This window comes from Colletotrichum spaethianum (assembly GCF_022836535.1).
Source record: "Colletotrichum spaethianum MAFF 239500 DNA, contig18, whole genome shotgun sequence".
NCBI classification, from domain to species: domain Eukaryota; kingdom Fungi; phylum Ascomycota; class Sordariomycetes; order Glomerellales; family Glomerellaceae; genus Colletotrichum; species Colletotrichum spaethianum.
In genome coordinates, this window is record NW_026054788.1 from 534,458 (window position 1) to 548,130 (window position 13,673).

General features: G+C 56.6%; 1 protein-coding gene across 1 annotated transcript; it reads right to left on the reverse strand.

The window, feature by feature from the left end:
* Positions 1-3,817: 3,817 nt before the first annotated feature.
* On the reverse strand, positions 3,818-4,013 carry ColSpa_07269 (uncharacterized protein; the record flags this gene model as incomplete). The annotated part of the gene is given in 2 exon segments (XM_049273481.1): positions 3,818-3,857; positions 3,868-4,013. Coding segments are annotated over 2 exon segments (186 nt in total).
* Positions 4,014-13,673: the final 9,660 nt, after the last annotated feature.

A 13,673-nucleotide genomic window follows, 5' to 3' on the forward strand; every position in this document is an offset into this window, starting at 1 on the left:
GACATCCGGACCCAGTGTTCGTCTGTATGCGAGGGTTTTGGGCGCAGGGCCGAAATGGCGCAGTGCGGCAAGTAAGCATCGTGCTGAGGGGACTTGGCAGAGAAGGGGAGGGAAATAGGTAATGCTTCTGTTTGCGCCCAGACATGACATCACGAAAAGAACCATAGGGAAAACCGGCTGACTGATGCTCGGCCGGAATAAACCCGATATTATTCCACGAGGCGCGCGGCGGAGCCGAGAGAGGAGAGCGAGCATGGCCCAGCGGCCTTCAACGCAACATCAGTCGGACGTAAGCGTCGCGCATAAGCCGCACGTAGATTCATTATGGTCCGGGCGGGGTCTCGTAAGCAGGTGCGTGGCCATGACGGCGAGCCTCGAAATGTCATGTTGACCTGACCCGTCGTATCGGACGACCGCTGCCATGGCACGCAGGAGGAGAAGGAGGGAGGAGGAGGATGAGGAGGCTCAAGCGCGAACCGCAAGGAGAAACAGCATCGTTTCCTCCTCCCCAGCGACAGGCCATTGTGACATGTCGTGGAGTGTTGGGAATCATCTCCGGCGCCAGAGTCGTTACGTCGGGCTGCCCGCGCAAAGATGTGCGATGGGGCCGAGGAAACGAACATAGGACATCGCCCGACGTGCATCCAGGCGAGGTTTGACGATGCAAAGCGTCAACAACCCGTGGCTGATGCGCCCGCCTTCCCAGATCATTCGACGTGCATCCCAATTAAGCGATTGCTCCTGCATGGCCCACAAGACCACTTCTTCCATGCAGTTGGGGTCTTCTCGAACCTGGCGGGTCGAGGGCCTTTCCTATTGCGATTCTGCTTGCAGCATCGCCAAGGCTCTTTGCAAGGGATGAGAGGGATCAAGAAAGCGTCGGAACGAGCGAAACCCCTCTCGCGGCTGTCATGCCTTTCGCAGAGACCAAACAGCGATGGAGGAGGGGGTGGTTTTCTTGACTGACCCGCTCTACGTCTCTCTCTCTCTCTCGCGCGCGCGCGCGCTTTGACTACTTATTTTGGGTATGAGCAGCAACGACGGCGGCCAGCCACCTCTGCATAGCCATCGTCTTCGGTCTGAAGAGAGACAGTTCCTACAGCCCCTGACGTGACGCTGCCAATCGTGTGCCAACGGTTTGACGTCCAGAGGGCTTGGAGTGGGCGCGCCGCCCGAATGCTGGCTCCTCCCAGCGTTGGAGCTCATTTGCGCAAGGGGAACCGGGACCCCTTTTGCGGTGGCAACTGTCAAAGTCTCGAACGAACACGCCGGCAAGTAAGTCGCAATGGAAATACCATCCGTACTAAGGGGAAGGGGAACGCTCCTACGGTAGCCAGTGGGAATTACCGGCAAGTCGGCAGTTGTCTTTGGGCGTCATCCAATATAGAATGACGAGACAATAGTAACGCCTCACTGCCGATTGTCGGTGTTACTGTCCTGTCCTGTCCAGTTATGCCATGCATGCCATGCTATACCTGGCCTTGTCTTGCCTTGTCTTGCCTTGCTGCGAACGCCTGCAGGCAACGATCAGGAAAAAGGGTTTGTGCTTTGTCTTTAGAGCACAGGACGCTATGCGACAGACCTCCTGGGGCCAAGGTCAGTTTTACTTGCGCCATTTGTCTTTTCTCCGATAGGCTTTGTCGACGGGGTGCGTAACTTAGTAGCGTCCACATAGACTCCAAGTTTGCAAAGTGACGACTCTCCGCAGGCCGCGCGTGGAAAACGGGAGTGGGGGGACTCTAACGGCGTCTCATGACGAGTCGGCATCTGATATGTCCTCACGGTCTCTTGCCGCCCCCCCTTGCGCTTCGAATATGCAGGTGGTGGTTTCTGGACGCGAAAATAATAGCTGGAGTACGATATAACCGTACTCTTCGGCAAACGCAATCTTATCGCTCGTCATATCACTCGCGACCCCGCCCTTCTGCAAGAAACTTTGACGTTGATCCATATCAGTGACCTCGCCGCCTTTGCGCGAACCGCGGTGCGCGGGCATCATCCATTCCCTGGAAGGGGTTCCGCTAATGCGCCCTCGTGGGCAGTTCGAGCATCGGCTAGACCCCGACGGACAATGACAGCCCTTCTCTGGCAGCTCCTGGGTAGGATCCTACTGGCAGCGCAATCCTCATGCAACGACCAAGCCAAGACAGAACAAGACGTGAGTGAAGTGGCTAGTCAAGAAAGGGCACCCACCCTTGTCTATACAAGGCGAATTATCCGCGGAAGACTTCCGGCCAGGACGGGTAGCTCACACGCCGTTGAAGATGTTTCAATCCGTACATGTCAAACCTCTGACCACTAACCGGTCCGCATTCTGATTCCAGGTAGACAGACGTCTTACATGTCTCTCTGCTGTCAGACCCTCATCTCTTTTTTTTCTTATGTTGTTGTTGGTTTTCTTTGCACTCTCTTTCGCGTTTGTATACCGCTCGCTGTCAGATTGGAATCCTTTTCCGCTCTCCCTTTCTGAACAGCCGCAGGTGCCGGATCTACCGTCATCTGGGAGTCGGGACGCGCAGGATGCGCCGCCGTCATGCTTGTCTTTGGTCAATTGGGGAAAGAATCATCGCCGTGATGGAATCCGACTGGGTCCCGGATGAATAGTGGCAAGCAGTCTCGGGAGCTTCACGGCCTCATGGTACCAAGTTGAGGCTCAAGGTGATGTCCTCCCTGCCATCCGGCAAGAGGGATCCCGGATCCTCAGACTTGATCAATGCACCAGAGGTCGTCTCCCAGGTTCTCCACTCCAGCCCCCGCGCGATCCTCCTCTCACACACGGCTGACGCCATACCTGTACAGTAGGCCGTACAGTGGCCGTCTGGAACTTGGGGATCCCAAACGTTGGTGTCGACCGCAGTTTGTGGTGTCTGTAGTAATCTGTAATGTCAAACGCAACTCTGCCCAGCACGGTAGTGCCTGATCGACCCGCCAAGAAAGAAGAGCCATGACCCGACGCAACTTCGAAATTCGGCTCAGACCAGTGATTATCACAGCCATGATCGGTCAGCTGCCGACGGCGTGATGATCAGTGACCCCCATCAACCCCCCATCAGGCCCCCGTTGGCCCCCTCCCGTGTGGCTTCTGTGGCCCAGTGCAGAGTGGCATTATCTGGCGTTCTGAGTCGTCTGTGATGCGTATCCTATTGATAACAATGTCGCAGTTCCACGGTTCGTCGCGGGGAACCAGGCGCATCACGTTGTCAAGGCCGCCATCCCGAAGTCCTTGGGCGTAGGTTTTGCGACTTCGAGGCTGGGCTAGAACGCTCGTTCCTGGCTAGGTGTGTGTTAGTGTGCGGGGATGGAGGACGCCCCCCCCCCCTCTCAGACCAGTGGGCAGACCGTCGCGGGTGCCCCTGGGTTAGTGATCGTCCGCCCCCAGCCCGGCCTCTTGCTCGCTAGCATCCCTTGCGCAGTTGTCGTAGGCCGCCTCGACTTCGGTCGTACAGCGTTACTTCGCGCTGCCATCCATTGGTCATCATACACTGCAAGCACCTCGTCCTCAATGCCTTTGCGTCCGGGCGTTCCCCCGCATCCGCCCGCGTCGTTTTGGCTCGCCCGCGAGCCCATCTCTCATGGGTTGGACCCTTCCGGAGATTGTGCTGCGCAAAACCCACGGAGACTGGAGGCATGGCCGGTTCCCGAGGAACGGACTCGTGCCAGACAACCAGCCGGCGGAGAAGCGCTGGAGCTATCGTGAGCTGCTGGAGGCAAGGCTTCATAAACTAGAATTCGCGGGTTTCGCTGCCGGCCGAGTCGGGTGTCGGTGCCACACAACAGCTTGGCCTTCATTGATTTACATACTTGCCGGGGTCCTCGTTTAGTTCGGGTTCCATTGATGCCACCTCGGCCGCATAAGCCTTGGCTCACCTGTCTGTGGCGCCCATGGTGTAGTGGGAGCAAACGTCCTTGGGCAGGGCGTCTGAGACAGAGTTGTTTTCGTTGCGGAAATGGACCGCCTCGTCTCGGTGCGCGGTACCGGTCTTGGGGCCCTGTATCCCCAAAAGGATCATCATCGTAGCGTGGTGTCACAAGGGCGGAGATCATGGACGGGTTTCTTTCTGCCGTACAGCAGCAGAAACCTCTGAGGCTGTCGCTAGTGCACCTTTCGACCTGGCGGCGCCATTCCTCAGAGGCAGCAACAGCTATGGAAACCCGTCCTTCACTTCCACCGAGACGCTGCAACACCACTAGCGGATGGTCGCGCAAGAGGGGCGAGTCAGCTGCCTCTGTGATGTCTGCACTGACTGGCACTGGTCGAACGATATCACAACGGTGTGTTATAGGTCACCGTGGGTCTGGCGCGAGTCCAGATTACGCAAGAAAGCGGCGGTAGCAGAGCGCATGCCGGCAAGCAAGCAAGCATCCTTCTGTTGGCCCCCAGTCGCTTGAAGCCCAACGCAGCGCAACAGAGTTTACGGGCCGCCGCTCGCCAACCCTCGCGAGCTCCTCCTGAGACGTAAAGTTTAATGGTCGCACAGCGCGGTGAGGCCATATTATGCCCGCCGGAATGGTACCTAGGAAACGGACCGGGTAGGGCATCCTGCGCAAACCCACTGCAAGGGCGGCAAAACCCGCCGTCATAACTGTTAGGCGAGAGCGGTGGGCAACGGGGGTCCTCCTGTTGGAAATGAGAGCGGATCGCGACAGGCATTGCCTCCGGCCTGCCTTGCCGGCAGAGCAGACGATTGTTCAGGTGACCTGACTACCTGAGGCGAGTCTAACAGGCCTGGGGCAACGACGTGACCAGATTCGGCCTAGCAAAGGGTCGTCCAGTGTGCAGGCGGGTAAAGAATCGACGACGCCGACACGGCAGTCGGATGTGAGATTTGACATGACGGTAAAGAACTGGGTCCGGGTTGATGAAGGAGGCAACTAGAGAGAATGAGTCTAATGTCGTCTATACGGGCGCCGTCAAAAGGGGGCCCAGAGGAACGGAACTGCACAGCAAAGGGCGAGCAGGCAGAGGAGAGGCCCCCCTGTTTAGGAGTAGTGTGTGCTGGGATGGCCATCCAACTTGGAGAGCCATGGCGTGGGATGATGCAGCGGTTTCCATTGGCCTGGGACTCTTGTGTGTCCTCTCTGGCTGGCGGCCCGGAGTCTCTGCCATTGGATACCATTGGAAGAGACAGCAGCAGCAGTAGCCGTACCTGGCCGGCATCGGAAATTTCCTTTGCTTTCTGCCCAAATTCCCATCGGGAGAGAAACGGTTGCCGCATTGACCAATGAGGCCCCCGTCCGTCGCTTCATTTGGAATTCCCCTACTATGGTATCCAAGATGAGGCAGATGCTTCTTCATCTGCCCAACACACACACACACTCTCTCTCTCCCCAGTGTGTACACCAAAGGTGGTCTACGTCACCACTGTCCCGACAGGACCTTTACCAAGCCTCCAAGTCTTCAGTGCTGTACAGTAGCGTCTAAAGACGGTTTACATATGTACGGATGCTCTGTGGGGAGTTTCGGATCCTACACTACTCGTCCTGGTACGGGGTCGATCGTGCTGTTTGTCGTTGTCGCGTAGCTGATACCATAGTTGGTACCTTGGCTTGGGGCGGGTCAACGCTAATGTCGGCCTTGGTCGTGGCGGGTTACTCGGCTCACCACCACCTCGTCCATCCCGCCGGCATTGCTTATCACAACATGATGCCGCCCGAGTCGCAACAACGCCAAAGAGGCGACGCAGCAATCGTCCCAAACTGCCACAACGTCCAAACAACGTCCAAACAACGGCCTTGCAGCCTGGTCGCACGACCAGACTGACCTCGAGTCTGGTGCCGAACCCACCATATCTCTCCGGGGACTGCAGTTTTGCATGGACCAACTTTGCCGAGCCCAATGATGCGATATGAAGCCATTGGGGTCCAGATCTCTCTTTGGGAAACCAACTCGGATCCTGCTTCTCCGCTGCGTGCCTGATGTGGATGGAATAAACCCCTTCTGCCTGCCGGTCCATGTTTGCGCCTTGTTAAAGCCCAGCCTAGGTGCCGTGATGCGTAGTGTTGTTGTTTTTCACGATCCTTGAACCATGGCGAACCCCTTCCCCCCCTGTGTGCCCCCGTGGATAATGATACGAGACTTCATCCTTGCCAACGGCTGGAGAAGTTTTGCGTGCATGGGCAACGTCCCCGTCGTACAAAAAAAAAAACCTAAACCCCACCAAGCGTCTCCGCTCCTGTCTCCATTCTTCAACGCGGCAAAGGGAAGTGGCCCAAGTGGACTTCGAAACCCCCACATGCAGTCCAACGTTGTTCTCTGGGTTGGCTTGTACTGCCGGGGACGAGGTAGCATTGAAGAGGAAGACATCCCACGGCGGGTGATGAAAGAGTTCGTCAAGGGTACAGCTGTCATTGTTTGATGTGCGCTTGCTCGCTCGCGGATGAGGAAGCCTGGGCCAACTGACGAGCCTGCCCGTCAAGGACCGAGGTCCACCAGCTTAACTGAGATTGCAGTTATCAACTGCTAACAGGATCCTGGGATAGCGCCGCCGACTAGATGGAGATCACTTGGAAGCCAGTTTAGACGACGTGCTCGACTGGCACGCTTCAAGGGTCGCCGGAGGGGCGTATGGATCTGAGGATGCCACCGCCGCCGGCTTGCTCATGGACGCATCCCGCTTGATTGTGCGGGCGTCAAGAGTCAAGACAAGTCATCCGCGTACGTGGCGCGTTACCAGGATATCAAACCAAGGAGTCAATAAATGGGGACGAAGGAATAAGTCTACAGACGTTAGGCATCCCGCATCCGGTCATGACTGTCGTTGCTCGCTTGCTGTTGTATCCTCTAGGGGCAGGCCAATCCTGGCCCGCGGATGCCCCGAGACTGTTTGTCTGAGCGAAGGGATCTTTAGGCACAACCACCAACAGGATAAGAATAAGATTTTCTAGATGAAAAGAATAAGAAGAAGAAGAAAAAAACCAACGTGTCCGTGCCGGCCGGCCAGTTGTCAAAGCTTCACCAGGCTCAGGGAGCTTCCAACAGCGGCGGAGACAGGCCGATGGCATTTTGCGGCGCATAATGAACGGCGATGGTTCATATCGTGCCTCCGGGAACGTTCTTGGCTTCGTTGACGCGCCATGACGGTCTCCTTTCAATAGTTATCGGATGACCCCAGTTTGCTAGTCTGGAGCCCAAACACCAGCTTTGAGAAGCTTGAAGGCTCCGTAGAGCCAGTGTACAGGTAACATTCTTTCCTCTTTCTTTTTAGGGCTTTTTCTCCGGGATCGCGACCATAATGGATGGAGCAACTCCGATTATACCCTGTCCAATCTTGCCATCCCGAGCGGGGTACGCCTCCTATGGGGTTTGTTGGGTTTTGAGGATACCAACATGAAAATAGCATCGACAACTCAGTCATGACGCCCCGGGTCCACAACGACAGAATCATCTCGCCATCGCCGAGATATTGGTGACATGTCGGCGTTTGTAGAGGTCCAGGTATCCTTTCGTCTGATCCTGTCGTGCGCCCTTGTCTAGGCTTCTCAAAGGTGGATGCGTAGAGTTCGCGATGAGATGCCGTACTGTGTTGTAATGCTCGCGGCACGGCTTCCCCTTAAGCGCCGTTCTCCGCATGGGCGCCTCCAAGGCTTTTGTTGTGGGCGCAACTCATCGGCAATGCCCTTTGAACTCCTAAATCGTGACTTTGGCAGCAGTCTGGCATCTTGGTCCACGGCCTCGGCAGTGCACGGCTATCTGCAATACCAAAATTGCTTATGAATTTATTATCTAATGTCTCCATCGTGGAGCGTCGTTGTCTCTCACGGCCACCTACCGGCTCGCGCAAATGCATCGCCTCAGGGGCATCTGAAGTAGGAAGCTGTATCTCCTGAGCGACCGTGCAGAACGATGCGGAATCACCATCCTTGAACCCTTGGACGACTGATGGAGTGAAGGTTACGGAAGTGGGCGCGCGTACAGTTCCTTCCAACGGGCCTGGTGACAAGGCCTGCTCCGCAAAACCCACCTGTCGCCGGGGTCTCCTTGCCAATATTCCTCGGTGTCCTCTGCAAAACAGTAGGAAGTCCGCGTCTGTGTGTCGTGTTGTGAGTTGTTGTGAGTGAATGTGGAAATTGAAGCTCTCGAGGCCGACTGTACGTGATTTGCACGAGGGTGGTGCGGACAGGCTGCCAAAGTGCCTAAAGCATTACGGCCAGACGACAAGATGGCGTGATAGCTGGGGCAGCTAATGGCGGTGACGAGTTAGCTGTTGGCAGGGTACAGTAGTATAGCAGCGGACGTGCGTGGCAGAGCTGCGCAGCCCCCTCGATGACGGGCTTGGGATGATGGAAAACAATCAGCGAAAGCAGGAATCCAGGGCCTAACATGGCGCAGTCCTGGAAGCGGTGGATGCGCCCACTGGCAGTTCTGGGCCCCTCAAAGAGTCCAAACAAGGGAGACCCAAGACTGAGAGAATGGGTGCCCCCTTACAGCCCCGAAGGGCCCCGGATGACGAGCAGTAGATTCCATCAAACTATCCGTAGTCGCGGTTCGCATCTCTGCTGGGCAAGGCCATGCAGTGGTCTAGTGCGAGCGCCGCGCCATGGTTGCTGGTCGGAGAAATCTCTTAGATTAACGACGGGCAAATCGGCAGAATATCTGCCCCGATGCAGAGTCTTAGTGCAGTGCTGGAACTGAAGCCACAAATGGACATGCAATTTGCTACGTCCTTAGCTCGCTCTGCAAAGACCAGAGGACAACTGCAGCTAATCGTAGCCCGGACACTGATGTGGAATGGGGCGTCCAGGTTGCTGATGCGTGGGAGCCATTGGCCGAGACCATCGGTCCTGCATAGGGGCGGAACCTGCGTCAAGGGGCTCCTATATCCGGTGATTGCTAAGGTTCATCAGGCCCCCCAGCCTCGAATTGGTGGTCTTGGAAGTTTTTTTAGAAAGGTGCCGAAGAACAGTCCAGTCCGGCGTGCCCGTCATTGCAAATCAATAATTGTTCATCCCATCGCAGAACGAGTGGGTGGTTCGTCACTTCTGAATCCATAGGACGTGCGATAAGTCCGTAGGCGGAAATGGAGTCTCGATTGCAGCTAGCGATGATCCACAGGGACATGCGAGGAAAACAGCCAGGAACCGACCATGACAAGGTCCACCGGGCCGAGTTGCGGAGAGCAAGCCCAGTCATCCATCTATGACCGTGGTTTACCGGTTCCTGATGTAGGGGCAGGCCACGCATGCTCAGCAGTCCATGAGGTTTCCACTCGAGGGCGAGAACGGGCGCCCAGCCCAAGGCACATGGAGATTCGGCTTCCAACACGGCATCGTCCTATGAGACGATTAATTCGTCAAGCAGTTCTCGGGACTCTCACTGTGGTTCGGTTCGAAATGGGCAGGAAGACAGAGTTTGCTGTGAGACCGGCTGCCGGATTTGTGCTCTCCTTCAGCTTATGCACGTCGGTTCATGCAGTAGAGGCGAACACATGGTCTGTGGTAGATGCCGTCGCAGGCCGGCCAGTGTTTCGCCGGGGCTGCGAAGCCACGCTTGCAGGCCGCATATGTGACTGATCGGATATTTGAAGGGTGCTTGGGATATGCGGTGCAATGCGTGTAGGATCGAGGTCGCGACGACGAGTCCTGCGAGTGAAAACAGCAATTGCATGCTCGCATGTCCTGGCGGAGAGGAGAGTGCGTGCCATTGGTCGCGTGCCTTGAGTCCAAGTCTCGGGGGTTCTCCATCTGAGTCGGGAACAGGGAGAAGTCGACGCACGTCTCCCTTTGTCAGCGAGCGCGCGATGGGGCACGAAGCGTATGTACAGCAAAAGTCGGAGAGAGGCCGTAGGCGCAGGCGAGCAGGTACGGATGTGTATCCTGGTCCGTGAGAGAAAAACTCTTGGCCTCCGCTTTTGGTGTCTGTTCGCGGCTCCTCCTTTGGCAAGGGCCGATCTGATATCCGTAGCTAGACTACGGAACTTTTGTGGGATGTGGGAAAAAATCTGCTCACCACGTTGTAGGGACCACCAGAGGGGGCTAACCGCGAGAGTACGACGCGGCCGGGATGAAGGCCTGAAGATGCTGCTGTCACCAGGCGCCAGCTCGTTTGGACGGTTGAACGACTGGATTCCAGGGGATGACTGGCCGCAAAAAGGAAGTCTGGCGGTTCGCCGGCGAACTGTGTGGCACGGCGGCAAGCCTCGCCAACGCAGTGAACAGGCATGCCCAGAGGTTGCAACGCGGTGCCCTGGGCAAAAGAAACGGCGAGCCTGGTAGGCAAACGAATACCTACATACATAGTACAGAGTAGCGTGTGAGGCGGTCCGCCGAGTGGAGTCGTCTACTTGGAAACAACTGCAGGTGGATCAGACGAAGGGGTTTGGTGCATTTGGCTGGGCAGAGAAAAAGCAGTGACTCTGCGCACATCACTCTCCGTTGCTCCTCCTCGTTGTAGCACTTTGACCGTGGTATCCACGTGTACTAAGTAGCCTGTTGTGTACATCTACAAGCACCTCAGCAGACAACGGCTCACATACAGTACAGTACCTTCCCCAGCACGGATCGTGCTGGTGTACATCACGGTACGGTGGAGGTAGGTACAGCTGCAAGGAAGAGAGGCTCGGGGAAGCGAGGCGCGCTCCGTACTTTCCTTCACCGCGGGTGTCGGTCACAGAAAGCAAGCTCCAGAGGGAGAAGTAAAAAAAAGGTACGTTCCGTTTCGAGCCCGTTTCAGATCAAGTGGCTTCACGGGGTCAGCTCATTGGCTCGCCGGATTCTGGAACAAGTGGGGAAGGTCTCCGGTGCCCCGCCCCATGTCCGCCCGGGTGCAGTACCTACTCTGTCCTACGTACACTACAGTACCGAGCTACCGAAAGGGCTCGCAGGCGGCTTGGGAGGTGGCTGGTAATGGCGCAAGTGACAGATGGAGTTGGTCGTCTGGGACCTTTGTCAGTCCATTACGACATGGAGCCGACAATGACCCGGGTGTCTATTGACATACCGAGGCGTCTAATATCCTCCATGGACATTGCCAAACCAACCCAAGCTTAGCTGGTTTCCTAGACCCTCTGGGGCTCAACGGCTGTTTTGCACTGGCAGGCGCCAGGTGTAGCAGTTTTCAAACCTGCTTGCCTCCCGGCTTTCCATTCTAGAATAGTTCCCACGTTTTGTCCTTGGGAGATCATCACCTCCACGTGACGTATGGTGGGTCAAGAAGGATTCGTTCATCCTTCGCGCTTCCTCTCAGGGTTCGTGGTCTAGCGACTTACGTACACCATGAGCCGTTGTTGCCAAACAATCGCCGCGGGACCGAAACGGCAATCCAACTGTATTCGCCTGTCTTGCCATCGTCATCGCTGCCTTCTGTTACCAGAAGCAGCCAGCTCCAACAGGGCATTGTGGGCTGAGCCACACGGCATGAGGGATGCTCAGGCCTTTGTCAACCTCGACATCATACCGCATTTGGGGAACGCACACTTCCTATGCAGGTGTTGCAGCCATAATGCCGTGTGCCGTCTCCCGCAGATCGTTGTGTGATGCTTCCATTACCGAAGAAAAAGGCCACACGGCATCCCCGTTGTGCGCGATGTACCTCAAGAACGCGGGCATTGCCTCTTGCGGTGCGGCGAGGCCCATCAACTCACCGCGCGGTAGTGCCATGTTGCCGTCGATTTGTTTACCGAGAAAAGATTCTCAGGCACCAAGTGTCGAAGCGAGCTGTGAGGTGATGTTCGCGTGCTATCAACGTGGCAGTCGGAGCAACTGCCATGCGACACAAATCAAGGAAAGTGGACAGACGGGCATCTGCAGTAGCATCCATGAGTCGGTTGCCGTAATGGGATGCTATCGACGTGCGTGAGCCACACCATTTCGGCCCAACTACTGAAGTTAGTCGAGCCGTGGCCTGAGAGCGGCTGTGTCCAGTCCAGACCCGTCTCCACTGCCCAAGGCTAGCCGCACTCTCGCCCGCGGTTACTGCCCCTCTTCCGCCACCAGAGGTATCCTCATATGGGCAAGGAAGCAAGCACATAGGACAGGGCGGACGACCGCTAGGGATTTAGGAGACTTTGGCCGTTGTCGAATTATATCCGGAGACACTGACTTGCATAGCGGGCAATCCATGTGGGCTCTCTTCGCGCCGCCCACGGGCTGCTATTCGCTTGTCAGATGTTTGTTTTTCATCGACAACCAAGATTGACAATCGAATGCGAGTGATGACTGAGTTTAGGTGAAAATGCAACCCCCACAATCTGGTCCGCTGCACGGGCAGAGAAGGAACAGCAGGATCAACAGGGCCGGCCAGGTACGCGAGCCACGTTTCTCTTCAGCGCGATGGCAGCGAACCACGTCCTCGTATCCAAGCCGAGAGGAAGCGACGCGGGTCTGTGCGTGAAGCAGACAAGAGCCAATGGCACGAATGCGAGGCGTTCGAGTCGAGGCATAATTGGACACTGGGTAGCTGGAAAGTCGCACGAGAGACATTGGGCCAAGAGAGGAGGCTGTCATCAATGCGCTTGCAGATGGTGGCTTGCCATCAAGTGGCGCGGCTCTCCCGACTGTGATGGCGTCGACGAGTAAGAAGCAGCGCCGGGATGATACCCTCGGCCACGAGCCATGGGGGTGGGACAAGGGGCAAGTGGAGAAGACAGTGGTGCAGAGCGGCCCTCCAGGGGAGGTTTGTGTGTACCAAGGAGAGGGAGATTGTGGTTGAGGGGCTCGACTATCTGCATCCGTTCTGGAGAGATGTCGACTATGGAGGGGAAGGAGGAGGGAGGGGGGGGAGGAGGGGGAGGGGGACGGTCCGAAATGTCTTGTAGCATTCGGGACTTTGATGACTTGATCGGAGGGGCAAGGTAAGGTAAGGTAAGGTACCGTACTGTACATGGAGAGCCACGACCGGAGCTCTCAACCCGCAGAGCGAGAGCGGGCCAGCGCACACGTCTGCAGCAAAGGCACAAAGACGGTCAAGATGGTCATCGAGACACAAACTCAACACAAGTTGCACGTTTCGAACCAGACTTTGGCAAAGTATGGCCCGCGACTGTCTAGTGTAAGTGCCTGTGATGCACCAGAAAGAGTTACATGGAACTGCTGCAGCTCAAGACGATATGGGGTCGACCCCGACATCCTGATTGGCCCCGAAAGCGTTGGAGGTTCCGACTGTTGGAGGTGGTGTCGGGAGGGTTGGGGTTGCCTGAGGGCGGTGAGGGAACATCAAGCCAAGACACGGCAACGGCGAGGAGTGAGGCGGACTCTCGTCACTCAACCACGCTAGGAAGGCACTCCAGAGAGAGACACACACACATACAGAGAGAGAAAGAGAGACACAGAGACTGCGAGAAAAGACCCTTCCACCCGTGTGGGGCAGGAGACACCGACCGACAGGGTGGGCACAGATCAGACTCGGGTCACTGCAGGGAAGTGGAGGTATTTCGACCTCTGTAATACGCAAATGCTGGCAAGTGCTGCGCTGCTGCTACTGCTGCGGCTGGGCTTGGACCTGCCCCGTGTCTATATTTACAATTGTAAAGGGCGAGAGACATGCTGCCAATCCAACAAAGATCCAGAGACAGGGACGAAGGGACGGAAGAAGTATCAGAGAGATGACGGTGATGGGGTTGGAGAAGGAGGCAGAGAGACTCCCCGCCGACTGTACTGGAGGTATGTACACTCGGAAAAGGTGCACGCGCATGTGCAGCGGATTTGCAGGTGCAGGTGCAGGTGCAGGTGCGATGCAC